At 36.7% G+C, this 20,132-nt stretch overlaps 1 protein-coding gene across 50 annotated transcripts; it reads left to right on the top strand.

Moving 5' to 3' along the window:
* The first annotated feature begins 11,906 nt into the window (after positions 1–11,906).
* LOC112797133 (uncharacterized) lies at positions 11,907–17,621 on the top strand. 50 transcript variants are annotated; one of them, XM_072235888.1, is made up of 15 exons: positions 11,907–12,146; positions 12,228–12,367; positions 12,606–12,695; positions 12,929–13,010; positions 13,203–13,306; positions 13,690–13,816; positions 13,987–14,081; positions 15,041–15,128; positions 15,275–15,339; positions 15,598–15,690; positions 15,821–15,918; positions 16,418–16,450; positions 16,527–16,652; positions 17,052–17,153; positions 17,274–17,621. In XM_072235888.1, exons 4-7 carry the CDS (start codon positions 12,972–12,974, stop codon positions 14,053–14,055), a joined length of 339 nt encoding a protein of 112 aa, XP_072091989.1. In that variant the 5' UTR covers positions 11,907–12,146; positions 12,228–12,367; positions 12,606–12,695; positions 12,929–12,971; the 3' UTR covers positions 14,056–14,081; positions 15,041–15,128; positions 15,275–15,339; positions 15,598–15,690; positions 15,821–15,918; positions 16,418–16,450; positions 16,527–16,652; positions 17,052–17,153; positions 17,274–17,621. The 50 variants fall into 50 exon arrangements, with proteins under 50 accessions (XP_072091989.1, XP_072091984.1, XP_072091970.1 ...); XM_072235883.1 differs by lacking the exon at positions 15,598–15,690 and adding exons at positions 14,451–14,587; positions 14,676–14,776 and having other exon boundaries at positions 12,606–13,010; XM_072235869.1 differs by adding exons at positions 14,451–14,587; positions 14,676–14,776 and having other exon boundaries at positions 12,606–13,010; positions 15,565–15,690; positions 17,052–17,621.
* Positions 17,622–20,132: the final 2,511 nt, after the last annotated feature.

Raw genomic sequence — 20,132 nt, 5'->3', positions numbered from 1 at the left:
CTTTTTGTACATCAATGAGAGTTCGTCCAGTTGCTAGGAAATGTCTTCCTAGAATGAGAGTTGCACTCTTGTGCTCCTCCATTTCCAGCACCACAAAGTCAGTTGGAAAGGCAAATGGCCCAACCTTGACAATCATGTCCTCAATTATGCCTGATGGGTGTTTAATGGAGCCATCAGCAAGTTGGAGGCATATCCGGGTTGGTTTGACTTCTCCAGTCAACCCAAGCTTTCTGATAGTGGATGCAGGTATTAGATTGATGCTTGCTCCAAGATCACATAGAGCTGTCTTGGTGCAAGCACCTTCTAATGTGCATGGTATCATAAAGCTTCCTGGATCTTGAAGCTTTTCTGGTAAGCTCTTTAATATGACTGCACTGCATTCTTCAGTGAGAAACACTTTTTCAGTTTCTCTCCAATCCTTCTTATGACTTAAGATTTCTTTCATGAACTTAGCATAAGAAGGTATTTGCTCAAGTGCCTCTGCAAACGGAATCTTTATTTCAAGAGTCCTTAGATAGTCTGCAAAGCGGGCAAATTGCTTATCCTGCTCCGCTTGGCGGAGTTTTTGAGGATAAGGCATCTTGGCTTTATATTCTTCAACCTTAGTTGCTGCAGGCTTATTCCTTACAGAAGTGGTTGAAGAAGCCTTTCTAGAGGGATTACTATCAGCACTCTCAGGTGTCTGATTCCTCATTAAAGTTTGAACGCCAGGATTGGGTGGAAAATGGGCGTTCAACGCCAACTTTTCCCCCTTTTCTGGCGTTTGAACGCCAGAACTGGGCAGGGAATGGGCGTTTAACGCCAGCTTTCCTCCCCTTTCTGGCGTTTGAACGCCAACAGTATTCCTCTCTGTGCTCTTACTGTCCTCAGAGGGATTTTGGACAGTGGTTTGGTTGTCCTCAGTCAATTGTTCCTTGTTTGGCTTTTTGCTCTTTTGAGCAATGTTATTCAGTGTCTTCCCACTCCTCAGTTGAACTGCTTGACACTCTTCTGTTATCTGTTCAGATATCTGCTGTTTTGCTTGATTCAACTGCAGTTCTATGCTCTTGTTAGCAACTTTAGTTTCATGGAGCATCTCTTTAAGGTCTGCTAACTGTTCTGTCATCAGGAGCAATTGTTGATTAAGCTCATTTATCTGTTCTTGAGGACTAGGGTCATTGACTACTGCCATGACTTCCTCTTTTGGAGAGAACTCATTGCTAGAATACAAATATTGGTTTCTAGCAACAATGTCTATAAGCTCTTGAGCTTCTTCAATTGTCTTCCTCATGTGTATAGATCCACCAGCTGAGTGGTCTAAAGACATCTGAGCTTTTTCTGTAAGCCCATAATAGAAAATGTCTAACTGCACCCACTCTGAAAACATTTCAGAGGGACATTTTCTTAGTATACCTCTATACCTCTCCCAGGCATTATAAAGGGATTCATTATCCTCTTGTTTAAAGCCTTGGATGTCCAGCCTTAGCTGTGTCATCCTTTTAGGAGGGTAAAAATGATTCAGGAATTTGTCTGACAACTGTTTCCATGTCTTTATGCTTGCTGTAGGTTGGTTATTCAACCACCTTTTAGCTTGATCTTTTACAGCAAATGGAAACAGTAATAGTCTGTAGACATCCTGATCTACCTCTTTATCATGTACTGTGTCAGCAATTTGTAAAAACTGTGCCAGAAACTCAGTAGGCTCTTCCTGTGGAAGACCGGAATACTGGCAATTTTGCTGCACTATGATAATGAGTTGAGGATTTAGCTCAAAGCTGCTTGCTTTGATGGGAGGTGTACAGATGCTACTCCCATATGCAGCTGTAATGGGGTTAGCATATGACCCCAGAGTCCTTTTGGACTGATTAATCCCACTTAAGTCCATAATGGACAAGAGGGAAATGAGAATGATTGCAAAGAGATAAATTTTGTTTTTTTTTTTTTGAATTAACGAAAAAAAATGAAATAAAACAAAAGAAAATAAAAATAAAAATTCGAAAATCTAAAATAAAATAAGATCAAAGCAAATTGAAAACTGAATCAATTAGTTAATTAAAAAGATTTTTAAAACAGCAATTAAAAAGATATGATTGAAAAATTTTTATGAAAAAGATTTGATTTTTGAAAAGAGGAAAGAGAAAAACACAAAAAGAAACCAAACTTAAAATTTTAGAAAATCAAACACACAGTTTTCAAAAATTTTTAAGGGAAAAACACTAAGAGGACACCAAACTTAGAATTTGAAACTAGACTCAACTAAAAGACTCTAAACCAACAAAAATAAAAAAAATCCTAATCTAAGCAACAAGACAAGCCGTCAGTTGTCCAAACTCAACAATCCCCGGCAACGGCGCCAAAAACTTGGTGCACGAAATTGCAATCACACTTTTGCAACTCCGCACAACTAACCAGCAAGTGCACTGGGTCGTCCAAGTAATACCTTGCGTGAGCAAGGGTCGATCCCACGGAGATTGTCGGCTTGAAGCAAGCTATGGTTATCTTGTAAATCTTAGTCAGGATATCAGGAATTATCAGGATTGATTGTGAAAAGCGAAAGAACATGAAATAGTTACTTGTTTTGCAGTAATGGAGAATAGGTTGAGGTTTGGAGATGCTCCATCTTCTGAATCTCTGCTTTCCTGCTGTCTTCTTCTTCAAACACGCCAGTCTCCTTCCATGGCAAGCTGTGTGTAGGGTTTCACCGTTGTCAGTGGCTACCTCCCATCCTCTCAGTGAAAGCGATTGCATATGCTCTGTCACAGCATAGCGGAATTCATCTGTCGGTTCTCAATCAGGCCGGAATAGAATCCAGCGATTCTTTTGCGTCTGTCACTAACGCCCCGCCTTCAGGAGATTGAAGCACGTCACAGTCATTCAATCATTGAATCCTACTCAGAATACCATAGACAAGGTTTAGACCTTCCGGATTCTCTTGAATGCCGCCATCAGTCTAGCTTATACCACGAAGATTCCGGTTAAAGAACCCAAGAGATAACTACTTAATCTAAGGTAGAACGGAGGTGGTTGTCAGTCACATGTTCATAGTTGAGAATGATGATGATTGTCACGGATCATCACATTCATCCGGATTAAGAACAAGTATTATCTTAGAATGGAAGCAAGCATGATTGAATAAGAAACAGTAGTAATTGCATTAATCCATCAAGACACGGCAGAGCTCCTCACCCCCAACCATGGGGTTTAGAGACTCATGCTGTGGAAGAAAACGTGTAAAAATGTCATAAGGTCATCAAAAGGTACTGATACAATGTCAAAAGATCCTATTAATAGTAAACTAGTGTCCTAAGGTTTACAGAAATGAGTAAATGACAGAAAAATCCACTTCCGGGCCCACTTGGTGTGTGCTTGGGCTGAGCAATGAAGGAATTTCGTGTAGAGACCTTTTCTGGAGTTAAACACCAGTTCTCATGCCAGTTTGGGCGTTTAACTCCAAATTTTATGCCAGTTCCGGCGTTTAACGCTGGAATTTCTGTAGGTGACCTTGAGCGCCGGTTTGGGCCATCAAATCTTGGGCAAAGTATGGACTATTATATATTGCTGGAAAGCCCAGGATGTCTACTTTCCAACGCCGTTGAGAGCGCGCCAATTGGGCTTCTGTAGCTCCAGAAAATCCGCTTCGAGTGCAGGGAGGTCAGAATCCAACAGCATCTGCAGTCCTTTTTGGTCTCGGAATCAGATTTTTGCTCAGGACCCTCAATTTCAGCCAGAAAATACCTGAAATCACAGAAAAATACACAAACCCATAGTAAAGTCCAGAAAAGTGAATTTTAGCTAAAAACTAATAAAAATATACTAAAAACTAACTAGATTATACTAAAAACATACTAAAAACAATGCCAAAAAGCATACAAATTATCCGCTCATCAAAGATACTGTAGCATCTACCTGTAAAACTTGATCAATTAGAAAAAAACAAATAAAATTAAATTTTGTGAATGGCTGGGTTGCCTCCCAGCAAGCGCTTCTTTATTGTCATTAGCTGGACTATTACTGAGCTTTTAATCAAGTCTCAGTTTTGAGCATTCTTGCTCAAGATTGCTTTCAAGATAATGTTTAACTCTCTGTCCATTAACAATGAACTTTTTGTTGGATTCATTATCCTGAAGCTCTACATATCCATATGGTGATACACTTGTAATTACATATGGACCTCTCCACCGGGATTTTAATTTCCCGGGGAATAATTTGATCCTAGAATTAAATAGCAGAACTTTCTGCCCCGGCTCAAAGACTCTGGATGACAATTTCCTATCATGCCATCTTTTTGCTTTCTCCTTGTAAATTTTTGCATTCTCGAAAGCATTGAGTCTAAATTCCTCTAGCTCATTTAACTGGAGCAATCGTTTTCCTCCAGCTAACTTGGCATCAAGGTTCAGGAATCTGGTTGCCCAGTAGGCCTTGTGTTCCAATTCCACTAGCAAGTGACATGCCTTTCCATACACAAGCTGGTATGGAGAGGTCCCTATAGGGGTCTTGAATGCTGTTCTGTATGCCCACAGAGCATCATCCAAGCTTCTTGCCCAATCCTTTCTACGGTTAATTACAGTCCGTTCCAGGATTCTTTTGAGTTCTCTATTTGAGACTTCAGCTTGCCCATTAGTTTGTGGGTGATATGGAGTAGCTATCCTGTGGCTCACTCCATAACGTACCAGAGCAGAGTAAAGCTGTTTATTGCAGAAATGAGTGCCCCCATCACTGATTAACACTCTGGGGATACCAAATCTGCTGAAGATATGTTTCTGGAGGAATTTTAACACTGTTTTAGTGTCATTAGTGGGTGTTGCAATAGCCTCCACCCATTTGGATACGTAATCCACTGCCCCCAGAATATAAGTGTTTGAATATGATGGTGGGAAAGGTCCCATGAAGTCAATGCCCCATACATCAAACAACTCAATCTCCAAGATTCCTTGTTGAGGCATGGCATAACTGTGAGGTAGGTTGCCTGATCTTTGGCAACTGTCACAATTAAGCACAAACGTTCGGGAATCTTTATAGAGAGTAGGCCAGTAGAAGCCACTTTGGAGGACTCTTGTGGCTGTTCGCTCACTTCCAAAATGTCCTCCATACTGTGATCCATGGCAATGCCAAAGGATCTTCTGTGCTTCCTCTTTAGGCACACATCTACGGATTACTCCGTCTACACATCTCTTGAAGAGATATGGTTCATCCCAAAGATAGTATTTTGCATCTGTGATTAATTTCTTTGATTGCACCCTACTGTACTCTTTGGGTATGAATCTCACTGCCTTGTAGTTTGCAATGTCTGCAAACCATGGCACTTCCTGGACGGCAAACAGGTGCTCATCCGGAAAGGTTTCAGAGATCTCAGTGAGAGGGAGGGACGTCCCTTTTACTGGTTCTATTCGGGACAGGTGATCTGCCACTTGATTCTCTGTCCCTTTTCTGTCTCTTATTTCTATATCAAACTCTTGCAGAAGCAACACCCATCTGATGAGTCTGGGTTTTGAATCCTGCTTTGTGAGTAGATATTTAAGAGCAGCATGATCAGTGTACACAATCACTTTTGATCCTACTAAATAGGATCTGAATTTGTCAATGGCGTAAACCACGGCTAGTAGCTCTTTTTCTGTGGTTGTGTAATTCTTCTGTGCATCATTTAGAACACGGCTGGCATAGTAAATGACGTGCAGAAGCTTGTCATGCCTTTGTCCCAACACTGCACCAATTGCATGGTCACTGGCATCACACATCAATTCAAATGGTAATGTCCAGTCTGGTGCAGAGATGATTGGTGCAGTAACCAATTTAGCTTTCAGAGTCTCAAATGCTTGCAGACACTCTTTATCAAAGATAAATGGCGTGTCAGCAGCTAGCAGGTTGCTCAGAGGTTTGGCGATTTTTGAAAAATCCTTTATGAACCTCCTATAGAATCCTGCATGCCCCAGAAAGCTTCTGATTGCCTTGACATTAGCAGGTGGTGGTAATTTTTCAATTACTTCTACCTTAGCTTGATCCACCTCTATTCCCTTGTTTGAAATTTTGTGCCCAAGGACAATTCCTTCGGTCACCATAAAGTGACATTTTTCCCAGTTTAAAACCTGGTTAGTCTCTTGGCATCTTTTCAGAACAAGTGCTAAATGGTTAAGGCAGGAGCTAAATGAGTCTCCAAATACTGAGAAGTCATCCATGAAGACTTCCAGGAATTTTTCCACCATATCAGAGAAAATTGAGAGCATGCACCTCTGAAAGGTTGCAGGTGCATTGCACAGGCCAAATGGCATCCTTCTGTATGCAAATACTCCAGATGGGCATGTGAATGCCGTTTTCTCCTGATCCTGGGGATCTACTGCAATTTGATTATAACCTGAATATCCATCCAGGAAGCAGTAGTATTCATGACCTGCTAGTCTTTCTAGCATCTGGTCTATGAATGGTAAAGGAAAATGATCCTTTCTGGTGGCTGTATTGAGCCTTCTGTAATCAATGCACATACGCCACCCTGTAACTGTCCTTGTAGGAACCAGTTCATTTTTTTCATTATGAACCACTGTCATGCCACCTTTCTTAGGGACAACTTGGACAGGGCTCACCCAGGGGCTGTCAGAAATAGGATAAATGATCCCAGCCTCTAGTAATTTAGTGACCTCTTTCTGCACCACTTCTTTCATAGCTGGATTCAGCCGCCTTTGTGGTTGAACCACTGGCTTGGCGTCATCCTCCAGCAAGATTTTGTGCATGCATCTGGCTGGGCTAATGCCCTTAAGATCACTAATGGACCACCCAAGGGCTGTCTTGTGCGTCCTTAGCACTTGAATTAGTGCTTCCTCTTCCTGTGGCTCTAAGGTAGAGCTTATAATTACAGGAAAGGTTTCACCTTCTCCCAGAAATGCATATTTCAGGGATGGTGGTAATGGTTTGAGTTCGGGTTTTGGAGGTTTCTCCTCTTCTTGAGGGATTTTCAGAGGTTCTATTATTCTCTCTGATTCCTCCAGATCAGGCTGAACATCTTTAAAGATGTCCTCTAGCTCTGATTCGAGACTCTCAGCCATATTGACCTCTCTTACCAGAGAGTCAATAATATCAACACTCATGCAGTCATTTGGGGTGTCTGGATGTTGCATGGCTTTAACAACATTCAACTTGAACTCCTCCTCATTGACTCTCAAGGTTACTTCCCCTTTTTGGACATCAATGAGGGTTCGGCCAGTTGCTAGGAAAGGTCTTCCTAGAATGAGAGTTGCACTCTTGTGCTCCTCCATTTCCAGCACTACAAAGTCAGTAGGAAAGGCAAATGGCCCAACCTTGACAATCATGTCTTCAATCACTCCTGATGGGTATTTAATTGAGCCATCAGCAAGTTGAAGGCATATCCTGGTTGGTTTGATTTCTTCAGCTAAACCAAGCTTTCTGATAGTAGATGCAGGTATTAGGTTGATACTTGCCCCAAGATCACATAAAGCTTGCTTGGTACAAACACCTTCTAATGTGCATGGTATCATAAAGCTCCCAGGATCTTTAAGCTTCTCAGGTAAGCTTTTCAGAATGACTGCACTGCATTCTTCAGTGAGGTAAACTTTTTCAGTTTCCCTCCAATCCTTCTTATGACTTAAGATCTCTTTCATGAACTTAGCATAAGAGGGTATTTGCTCAAGTGCTTCTGCAAACGGAATCTTTATTTCAAGAGTCCTGAGATAGTCTGCAAAGCGGGCAAATTGCTTATCCTGTTCCGCTTGGCGGAGTTTTTGAGGATAAGGCATTTTGGCTTTGTATTCCTCAACCTTAGTTGCTGCAGGTTTATTACCTACGGAAGTGGGTTGGGAAGCCTTTTTAGAAGGGTTGTTATCATCACTTGTATGTGACTGATCCCCCACTGGCATTTGAATACCAGGGGTGGAAGCTGGGGTGGCGTTAAACGCCACCTCCTTGCTTGTTACTGGCGTTTGAACGCCAGAACCATGTTCCCTTTGGGCGTTCAACGCCAGATCCATGCTTGTTTCTGGCGTTGAACGCCAGGAATGAGCATGGGCTGGGCGTTCAGCGCCAGCATTATTCCTCTCTGGGCTCTGATTGTCCTCAGAGGGATTTTGATTGGCCATCTGTTCATTTCTTAGCTTCCTGTTGCTTTGAAGTGAGGTATTTAATGTTTTCCCACTTCTTAATTGAACTGCTTGGCATTCTTCTGCTATTTGTTTTGACAGTTGCTTTTCTGTCTGCTTCAATTGCACTTCCATATTCCTGTTAGCTATTCTTGTTTCCTGTAATATTTCCTTGAATTCGGCTAGCTGCTGAGTTAGAAAGTCCAATTGTTGATTAATTTCATTAGCTTGATCCACCGGACTGAGTTCTGCAGTCACTGTTTTAGCTTCTTCTTCCATGGAAGATTCACTGCTTAGGTACAGATGCTGATTTCTGGCAACTGTATCTATGAGCTCTTGAGCTTCTTCAATTGTTTTTCTCATATGTATAGATCCACCAGCTGAGTAGTCTAGAGAAATCTGAGCTTTTTCTGTAAGCCCATAGTAGAAGATGTCTAATTGCACCCATTCTGAAAACATTTCAGAGGGGCATTTTCTTAGCATCTCTCTGTATCTCTCCCAGGCATCATAAAGGGATTCATTATCTCCTTGTTTGAAGCCTTGGATGCTTAGCCTTAGCTGTGTCATCCGTTTTGGAGGGAAATAGTAATTCAGGAATTTTTCTGACAGCTGTTTCCATGTTTTTATGCTGTTCTTAGGCTGGTTATTTAACCACCTCTTAGCTTGATCTTTTACAGCAAATGGAAACAGTAATAATCTGTAGACATCCTGATCTACTTCCTTATCATGTACTGTATCAGCAATTTGCAGAAATTGTGCCAGAAACTCTGTAGGTTCTTCATGTGGAAGACCAGAATACTGGCAGTTTTGCTGCACCATGATAATGAGCTGAGGATTCAGCTCAAAGCTACTAACTCCAATGGAGGGTATACAAATACTACTTCCATATGAAGCAGTAGTGGGGTTAGCATATGACCCCAGAGTCCTCTTGGACTGTTCATTCCTACTTGCTTCCATATTGGATTACAAGAGATAATTTATATGTTGATTTAAAAAAAGGAATAAGTAAAAACAAAATATATAAAAAGAAGTTAAAAATAAATATATATATATATATATATATATATTTTTCAGAAAATTTTTCGAAAAAAATGAAATTAAATTCTAAAAATTAAAAAAAATTTCGAAAAAGTAGTTAGAAAATATAAAAAAAATTTTTGAATTTTGAATTTTATGATGAAAGAGAAAAACACACAAAAGACACAAGACTTAAAATTTTTAGATCTAGTATTCCTTGTTTTCGAAAATTTTTGGAGGGAAAACACCAAGGAACACCAAACTTAAAAATTTTAAGATCAAGACACAAGAAAGACTCAAGAACACCTTGAAGATTCACAAGAACACCAAGAACAAAAGAAAGAACACCAAACTTCAATTTTTTAGAAAACCAAGACAAATTTTCGAAAATTATATCAAAATTAACAAGAAAACACCAAACTTAAAGTTTGGCACAGCTTAAATCAAGAAAAATTATTTTTGAAAAAGATTTTCAAAAGAACTGGTGCCCAATTGCCAAGAATATAAGCCAACGCTATAACCAACTGAGTTAAAAATGTAATGTATTTTAAAGATGTATTATTTTTGTGGATAAAAGTATAATTTTTGAAAGTTAATGTTTTGAAAAAGCACAAGAAAAACAAGAAAAGACACAAAACAAGAAAAACTCAAGATCAAAAAAGAAAAATAACCAAGAACAACTTGAAGATCAATGAAGAACAAAGAACACAAGTTCGAAAATTTAAAGAAAAATATCAAATATGCAATTAACACCAAACTTAGAATAAGACACTAAACTCACGAAAAATTAACAATTAATTAAGAAAAATAATTTTTGAAAAGAAATTTTTGAAAATAAACTATCCTATCAGAATTTGATGACTCTATAACCACAAAAAGGAACTATTCCTAATCTAAGAAATAAAATAAGCCTTCAATTGTTCAAACTCAATAATCCCCGGCAACGGCGCCAAAAACTTGGTGCACGAATTTGTGATTCGCACAACTAACCAGCAAGTGCACTGGGTCGTCCAAGTAATACCTTACGTGAGTAAGGGTCGATCCCACGGAGATTATTGGTATGAAGCAATCAATGTTTATTTTATTGATCTTAGTCAGGAAGTCAATAAGGTGATTTGGATTTAATTGTAAGAAGTCAAAGTATTTAAAATTGTAAGTTAAAATAATAGAGAATAATAGCGTTACTTGTTGTGCAGTAATGGGGAATATGTTGGAGTTTTGGAGATGCTTTGTCCTCTGAATTCCTGCAATGTAATATTTAACTCAATTGTTTGTAAAGCACGTCTACGGCAAGCTGCATGTAGGGCGTCACCATTGTCAGTGGCTACTTCCCATCCTCTCAGTGAAAACGTTCCTATGCTCTGTCACAGCACGGCTAATCATCTGTCGGTTCTCAATCAGGTTGGAATAGAATCCATTGATTCTTTTGCGTCTGTCACTAACGCCCAGCCTTCAGGAGTTTGAAGCTCGTCACAGTCATTCAATCCCAGAATCCTACTCGGAATACCACAGACAAGGTTTAGACTTTCCGGATTCTCATGAATGCTGCCATCAATCCGGCTTATACCGCGAAGATTCTGTTGGGGAATCTAAGAGAAGTTCATTCAGTCTGATGTAGAACGGAGGTGTTTGTCAGACACACGTTCATAGATTGAGAGAGATGATGAGTGTCACGAATCATCACATCTTTCACAATTAAGCGCGAATAAACATCTTAGATCGGACCATACACACGTTTGAGTGAAATAGAAACAATTGCATTAATTCATCGAGACGCTGCAGAGCTCCTCACCCCCAACAATGGAGTTTAGAGACTCATGCCGTCACAAAGTATGTAATTCAGATCTGAAAATGTCATGAGGTACAAGATAAGTCTCTAAAAGTTGTTTAAATAGTAAACTAGTAACCTAGGTTTACAGAAAATGAATAAACTAAGATATTTGGTGCAGAAATCCACTTCTGGGGCCCACTTGGTGTGTGCTAGGGCTGAGACTAAAGCTATCCACGAGTAGAGGCCTTTCTTGGCGTTAAACTCCAGGTTATGACGTGTTTTGGGCGTTCAACTCCGGATCATGACGTTTTTCTGGCGTTTAACTCCAGACAGCAGCATGAACTTGGCGTTCAACGCCAAGTTATGTCGTCTATCTTCGCGCAAAGTATGGACTATTATATATTGCTGGAAAGCCCTGGATGTCTACTTTCCAACGCCGTTGAGAGCGCGCCAATTGGACTTCTGTAGCTCCAGAAAATCCATTTCGAGTGCAGGGAGGTCAGGATCCAACAGCATCAGCAGTCCTTTTTCAGCCTAACTCAGATTTTTGCTCAACTCCCTCAATTTCAGCCAGAAAATACCTGAAATCACAGAAAAATACACACACTCATAGTAAAGTCTAGAAATATAATTTTTGCCTAAAAACTAATAATATTCTACTAAAAACTAATTAAAACATACTAAAATCTACATGAAATTACCCCCAAAAAGCGTATAAAATATCCGCTCATCAAGAAGATAATAAATTCAATTTCTATGTTTATAATACTATATCACAAATTACAGAACATATCATTACTAGAAAAATAGTTATTACAGACGGATATTTTCGACGGATTTTATCCTACGAAAATACAGACGAAATTTCAGAGGGATTTTTTTTGTCGGAAAACAAAAAAAATGAATTAGTATAAATCATAGACGGAAAACAAAATTCGTCGATAATTTTGTCGGTAAAATTATTTTTTTGTGGAAAATAGTTACAGACGAAAAATTCGTCTGTAATTAAATAAACAAAACGCTGCATTTTATTAAATTATTACAGATAGAAAATCTGTCTGTAATTTAAAATTTTTCGTCGGAAATTTTTAATTTAGACCTACTTCATCTCCACCCTATCGACCTCCTTTCACATACACAAAATCACAGATCAAATAGTTGTTCCTCTCTCCTTCAACGAGTTTCTCCGTCGCGCACGAGCTTCTTCTTCTCCTTTCCTGACTCACAACGCCACCGCCGCCACCCTAACCACCGCAGCTACCTTCTCTATCTTCTCCTCTCTTTTAAACACTGAACCAGTACAACATAGTCCTTGTCTCTCTCTTTCTTTCTTGTTCGCAGAAAAAATCAATCTCAAGCTCATGTTCTCTTCGTCTCAGGTGAGCTCCAGCATGCCGGCGCCACCTGTAGCAGTGTCTATCCCCACCGCGCCTCTCTCTCTCCTTTTATCCCCACTCAATTATGGCTCACATATCTTCTCATAGCCGCAACCATCATCTCCTCCAGTCAATGCTTCCAGGTTTTGGTTTCAAAATTCTTTTAATTTCTGTTAAGTTTAATTAATTTTGTTTAGTTAGTTTAATTTTAGTAATTAATTTAGTTAGATTTGTTTTCTGATTAGTGGATTTTTAGGTTTTGATTAGATTAGGTTTAGTTAGATTTGTTTTTTTTTCTAATTTTAGCAATTAGTTTGATTTAAAATTTGTTGTTGAAACTTATTTTCTCGTGGTTTTTCAATTTTTGGTGTTGAGGCGTAGATCGAAAGAAAGCAAAAAGGAATGAAGGTGGTGAAGGTGTATGCGGAGGAAAGTGCTTAGTTCATGGAGCATCGTTATTATAATCTGATGGTCTTCCATTCATATATAGATTTTTTTATTTTATTTACCTCCTTCCTCAAATCTAGCTGTGTATCTAATATCCCACTTACATTGAACAAATTCATTCTAAGTCAAATATTCACTATTTTCAAAGTCAAAGTACATGTCCTTAGAGAAATGAAACCTTTTTTTATATAGATAAAAAATAGTTTATGCAAAGGAAAGTTGTTTCATGCAGAGCTGAATGTGTTATTGGCATGCAGAGCTGAATATGACCTGAAAACTGATTTACTGGAGCAAGAGTTCATGCTGAAAGGGAAGTTGTTTCAATGGAAAGATGTGGAGGTAAGGTTAAGTAATAGAGTTCATGCATTGGATTTATCAGAATCCTTATCACAATATAGTACTATCAGTTTGTATGATGTTCTCATGTTGTACAATTTAAAAGGGAAATGTTTTTCTTGTTGATTACATCATGTTTTAGTATAATTGATATCCTTATTATGAACTTACAATTCAATGTTTGTCATTCTTCAGATAAAAAACAGTCGTGGCGACGTGCTTCAATACAGTCATTACATGCCTATAGTCAGTCCTAGAGGAAAGCCTCTACCGTGTGTGATATATTGCCATGGCAACAGGTAACTCTGGGAATTCTCTTTTTTAGCATGCAAATTAATGGACAAACGAGTTTTACTTAACCTGTATAGTTTCCTTTTATACTTATTTTAATTTAGTATTTTAGTCTAAACCAATTATTTCCTTTTCTAACTAAATTATGCAAATTTAGGTGTTCTTAAGTTTCAATATCTTTTATGAGATTCTTAGTTGGTGGTTGTTTGTTTGGGGACATGCTGATTTAATATATTGAATGTTATATGGTGAAAACTCAGGTGCAATTGATATATTGAATGTTATATGGTGATAACTCAGGTGCAGTTGTTATATGGTGATTTAATATAAATGTTATATTTTGAATGTTATATAGTCTTGCTCGCTGTTTATACTGTAATCTTTGTTGCAGTGGATGCAGGGCTGATGCCGGTGAAGCTGCTATAATTTTACTTCCATCAAATATTACAGTTTTTGCTTTGGATTTCTCAGGATCTGGAATTTCTAGAGGGGATCATGTCACACTAGGTTGGAATGAAGTATGTATTTGCTCAATAAACAATTTGAAAAATATCACATCTAGCTATATTGCTTTATGCAAAGTAATTATCCATTAATGTGTTACCATAATTACTTTCTTGATGGGATCATTCTAGATCCTGTACCTCAATTACTAAGATGATTAGTTAACAATCTTGATTGTTTTCAGAAAGATGATCTGAGAGCTGTGGTTAACTATTTGCGGGCAGATGAAAACGTCTCTTTGATTGGATTATAGGGCCGCTCAATGGGTGCTGTGACTAGGTATATTATTTTATGTGTCACTTATTCATTTGATTTTGCATTTTGAATGTGATCAAAGAAAGCTTGTACAACATTACTTTCCATGTTTTTATATGTCTATCTGCAATGAATAGTTCATACTTTTGTAAATCAATCACATTCTTGTGCAGCACACTGTCCATGTGCTTTGGCAATCTTAAAAGACAATCTATGAATTTCCTTACTATAGCAGTTCATTTTTACCAGTACACATGGTTTTTCTTCTTAGCATCTAAGGGCTGCAGCATCTATTTATTTTTTAATCTGAGAAGACTCGAAGTGAGTTGGAGCATAGTCCAATCTTCTCATTCAGTTTATGAGAATTGACAATCATGTATTTTTCATTTGTAGTAGGAAACTGTTATAGAGAAACAAAGCCTTAAACTAGTGTTTTTGAGAGCTAGTAGTAGTTATGAAAGCCCAGGCCCATGAATGGCCATAATCAAATCCTTGCATAGCTTCTGGTCATCTTGTATGCAGTTTACATGGTAAATTTCCCTTGCTGCTCTTCCCTCTGTTACTGTATTAGTAAGCAAAGATAAGATGCAAAATTAAAGCTTCTATTATTGGCTGCAGGTGAGGAAAGGGCATTCAAAAATTTCCCAGCATTAGTTTGTGCCTAACCCTTCTTTTTCCTTTCATTCTTTCGAATCTTGTTATTGACAGCCTTCAGAACTGTAAGGATACACTTGCAACGTGCCAAGCACGTTTTCTTCCATTATTGGAATTTGCCCCTTCTGCTACCATTATCTTTCTTGTGCACACGTTATTGTCTAAATATTTATTATTCTATTTTTTACTATTTTATTTATTTACTATCTGTCATCATGTTAAAAGTGGACTTTAGTTACATTTCATGTAATTTAAGAGATGAATTCATGATTGGTTATCAATGACAAGGCTTCATTTATAACTATTGACTTGATCAGTGAATTTTCCAGAATGAACTTGAGGATGCTAAATCTGAGATTCAAAGTTGGCATTCTTCAATTCAAAATGAGCCTTGTGTACCTGCTGGTGCCACTCCTGGTTAGTTTGTTCCTTGTCTTTGGCATGTTAATTGTGATATACATCTGCATTTTAATTGTTCAAGTTTTAGTTCTTTGTACACAATTGCTTTATTTTTTTGTTATAAATTTATCTGTGAACTATTAGTTAACCTTTGTTCTTTCCAGAGCCCAAAATGTTGCTTGATTATCTTTAGGCCCTGAAATCCTCAGAAGAGTCTTTAAGAGAGCAGGTTTAGAATCTAATCTGCCTTTTTTTCTGTTGATGTAGTTCACTATCCATTGATTAATTATTAACAGTGCGGTTTCCAAATATATAATGTTATTAACAGTATATTTTTACTTGTTAGTTGTTACTATTAATGTGATAGTATTTCTGTTGGTCTTAAAATTGTTTAATCCCAAGGTGTTTAGGTAACTTACACTTTTCGAAAATTGTGGGCTGGGAATCCCTGCAGCCAAAGATCTGAATATCGGAGTTACTTGAACAGGGGAACCAAACTCCACTCTTGATGAGGCAGAAATAGCGCTATCAGTATTTATTTGTTCTTCCGAATTGGGCAGCATATCTACTACGGAAATATGTATATCTTATTAGCATTTTGGTTCATTAAAATGATAAGGGTATTAATACATGAAGGAGAAAAAGTAATATACTTTAGAAAAATGATAGAATTTTCATTCTTAATAATGAATTATGTTACCTTGATCCAGGGTTGCAGTAACTAGAACACCTCTTTCAGCCTATGATGCCACCTTATGCAGCACTTTATTCACCTGAAAGGGTTTATACTCATCCTGCCATTCCTATTGTAAGTCTAGCTACTTTCATGCAATTTATTTCATGGTTTATGAAAAATTGGAGCTTGTCTTGTTCATTGCCCATGAATGTTTGGCTTCTACTGTAATGATATCAATCAATAGTTCACAATAGGATAAGAGAAACTAATATACTGAAATGTCAAATGTGTTTCCTTTGATCCTGTTTGTGTACCTAGATAATTCAAATATTTATATTTATTTATTTTATTATCATAAAAGCTTTTCAGTCCTTAATTATATATGCTTTTTTTTGTGTTGTAATTATTTCTTCTTTATTGGTTGGAATTATGTCTTATGTTCTTGTGAATTATATATTTCTAAAACATAGGGGCCACATCCACACGGACAAGGAGTTCCATCTTCACCTGCTATAAGCTATGATGTTTTCTGAGATCAGTTCCTAATTTAGGCATAGTAAACATATCTTTGTTCTGTTATAGATAATTTATCTGCAATCATCTAGAACCTGCTACTCTTGTTTCTTTTCAGCTTTTAAAGTCAAGTGGAACCAAATACATAATGGTAAGTGTACTTAAAAAGGCTTTTGAACTTCTGCTATAAGGTAAGAGGTTATACTGACATTTGCAAATTATCTAAGGTTGGTGACCCAAAGCAACTTCCTGCAACTGTCCTCTCAAATGTTGCGAGTAAATATCTTTACGACTGTAGCATGTTTGAACATTTAAAAAGGGCAGGGCATCCTGTTATCATGCTTACTGAGCAGGTACATAGTTTGCTACTGGATCTGATCTGAAGTCTCATTGTATGACATATATTTTGGTGGAGCAATCAGTGCAGGCTTGAGGTTCCTTGGGTATTGGGGTTAGACTGTTAGCAACTTAGAATATGGTCTAAAAGAATTTCTTTTTGTTTTTAAGGTTTAGGGTTTATCCGTTTAGTTTGCCTTGTTTGACTGAATAATCAATTCAGCACAATTCTTATTTACTGTTGAGAAGGATTGAGTAGAATATGCGTGGTGCATTGCTATATTATGAAATTGATGCTGATTATTTCTACACTGACTGTAAAAGTGGAATCCATCCCATATGGAATATGCATTTTGTCTATTTGGTGAATCTTGGAGTGTACTGAATATGGATTTTCAACTGTTTCTTTTGATTAGTTGCAAAAGCTTTGAAGAAAGTAAAGGTTGTTTTTCTTTTGGTGATCTTGGAGTGTATCTATTCAAGTTGAAGGCTTGCCATGGTGCAGATTTCCTTTCCTGGTACCGATGAGAGATCTTGTGTGGTTTTCTCTTCATGGGAAGCCCAAATTTTTCAATATTCCTCAGTTAATGATAGGTTCTATGTTCTCACTCTGGGCATTTTTATTGAGGTACAAAAAGGCAAAGTTTTTTTGTGAGAAAAGCAGTGATGAATAAGAAGAAACAGCAGCAAAAAGAGCAAGTGAAGTGAATTATTTTGCAGATGAGATAAGTGGAATTAACACAGGACCTCCTTCACCAACTTCATCTATTAATTATTAGAGCAGTGAAAATTGTTCAAATAAGTTAAGAAATTGAATAGGAGTTGCTTGTAATATAGGTCTTTTAATTTACTAATATGAGGAAAATCATTTAGAGCCCTTTGGATACTCATTAACAACTTTTAATTTACTCAATAGACTTTGTTGATGTATGTTTGTTACTTATTATTATAGTTGATGTATCAATACACTTTGTTTATATTTTGAATTATATTGACTTGCTTGTTTATAGTACTTCTTTTTAGTTTGATAATACGATGAATTTGTTTATTTTTTGAAATATTATTATAAATATTTGAATACAAATTAGATAAAAATTTGTATTAAATTTATATTTATTTTGTATGAAAACAAGTTTACTTTGTAATTGGAAAAATAAAAAAAAATATGTTTTACCTTACAGACGGATTTTCTATCTGTAATCAGAGTGTGAGATGATTTTCCAAAGTTCAAATTACAGACGAAAAATTTTTCTGAAAATCCGTCTGTAATTACAGATGGAAAATCTGTCTGAAAATCCGTTTGTAATTACAGACAAAAAATCCGTTTGAAAATTCGTCTGTAATTACAGACGAAAAATCCGTCAAAAAATCCGTCTGTAATTACAGACGGAAAATTCATCGGAAAGTTCGTCGCCTTCGTGAAATGGATGGAGAATTTACAGAGGGAAAATCCGTCGGTAACTGGTAAAAATCCCTCTGTAACTTTCCGATGGGAAAAAAATTCGTCGGTAAATAATTTCCGACGGAACTTTTACATAGGGACAAAATCCGTCGGTAACCCAAAATCCGTCTGTAATAAAAACTAAATCTGTCTGTAAATCTGTCTATATTAATCCATTTTCTAGTTGTGATACAAACAAATAATTACTTTGAACAATAAATTCCTGCACAATAAACTTATCCTCACACTAATTCGTACTCAATCTCCTATTACAATTTTGAACAGATGTTTTCTTCACATGATTCTCATCTTCAACATTAGAATTTTCATAAAAAATGTCAGAGAATTAAGTGTATCATGTATTGTCAAAACTCTTCATAAAAGCGTTCGCTCAAACTGATTGGATCTTCGCCTAATTTGTTTGCTCTGGCAATGATCTACAGAATTGACAATGATCTATAAAATTTGAAAATTGCAGACTCAGATCTTATTATACCAATTAAAAGCAATGGCTACTTTGCATAACAAAAGAATATAATCAAAATTCAATCACCACTAAATATTATTGAAGTCTAAATGATGAAAATAAGGTACCACTTGAATGGCCAACATTACAAACAAGTAAAGTCATCGAAATTTATTATAAATTAGAATATTAAACCATAAAATATTATAGGAACAATAAAGTTGTTCACATAGGTAGAACTTACAGTACATATTTTCTAGAACCTCATTTCTCTCCTCTACTTATTTTAAAGTGACACCAAAAACCTAATTCAAAAAACAAAATCTTAAAAATAATTTTATTTGGGAGAAAAAGACAGCATTTTTAGAAAAAAACACCAATAAAAAAAATTCAAAAGAATTGAATAAAGTATTGTAAGATAGCAAACCCAACCAAATGAGTTTTTTTATCTATTGTTGTGTTCCTTTCTTAATATCTACTATCTAATCGCAACCAAATAAAACTATTATATATACCACACATCATTATCCAAAACTTACACAACCAAACTATGAAAATTCAAATAAAAAGGAAAAAGGAACTAATTTTTCTTACCTTGTCATCCACGTCAGTAAAATTATGAACATAAGACACTTCATACCTCCAAATACTTAAGGTACCTGTCTAATTGCGAAAACAACCACACAAATTTAAACCAATTATTATCAACAAGGATTATTAATTTAGGGATTTAATGATTGAAGGAGAGAAAGAGAGAATCTGAAAAGAAGGTTAAAGTTGACTAGACGCGAGCATGGCCAATATGGCTGAGATCATAAGCGGTTACACCGCATACGTACATTCCAACCCTGGATTCCACTTTAGGTCTTAAAAGCTCTCTCTTGCTCGTCATGTTGTGCAAGAACACCTCAGGAGATGGAGCCTTCGGATTCTGGCCCTCCGTTTTTTATGCAAGATTCCTATTCGCCTTCAACGACTCCATAGAGCTGCTAAAGCAGGAGAAAGAAGACGAGGAAGGAAGCTTCTTCTTCTTGTTGTTACTGCTACGGAAGAGAATGGGGTGAGTTGAGTGTGGAATCGAAGAGAAGAAGAAGGGGGTTTGAAGAATTTGAGAAGAGATAGTTTCTTGTTGTTGTTATTGCTGCAGCGGAAGAGAATGGGGCAAGTGAAATGTGAAATCGAAGAGAATAATAAGGGTTTGTAAAATTTGAAAGAAGTGAAAGTAATAATAATTATAATTAGGACCATTGATTTAATTAAGGATTGAGATTAAATATTGGAGAGGGTCAATTTTTTTTTCATTGGAAAGGATCCGTTTTTTTAGAATAGGTTAGAGAGATTAGAATTAGATAAAAAAAAGATAAAATTAAAAAAATTTTGACTAATCGTTGACTTAAAAAATTTGGCTATAAATGTAAAATTGAAACTATTTTAAACGTTAAAAATTAAATTAAATTAAATTAAATATTAAGTATAATTTTAAAAAATTTCAAAAACGTCAAAAAAATATATATATCTTATCCAAATAAAAGATTATCTCTGAAAGTGTTTAATTTAATCACCAGTTTGAAATTAAAAAGGAATTTCAGT

The sequence above is a fragment of the Arachis hypogaea genome, chromosome 4, assembly GCF_003086295.3.
Source record: "Arachis hypogaea cultivar Tifrunner chromosome 4, arahy.Tifrunner.gnm2.J5K5, whole genome shotgun sequence".
Lineage (NCBI taxonomy): Eukaryota > Viridiplantae > Streptophyta > Magnoliopsida > Fabales > Fabaceae > Arachis > Arachis hypogaea.
This window is presented reverse-complemented; position numbering and strand designations above follow the sequence as displayed.

Excerpts from the sequence above, each read along its gene's own strand:
- LOC112797133 (XM_072235889.1), top strand. The coding sequence starts at position 12,972 with ATGCTGAAAGGGAAGTTGTTTCAATGGAAAGATGTGGAG. Across the intron at positions 13,011-13,202 it reads TTCAATGGAAAGATGTGGAG|ATAAAAAACAGTCGTGGCGA; the intron begins GTAAGGTTAAGT and ends GTCATTCTTCAG. Across the intron at positions 13,307-13,689 it reads ATATATTGCCATGGCAACAG|TGGATGCAGGGCTGATGCCG; the intron begins GTAACTCTGGGA and ends TCTTTGTTGCAG.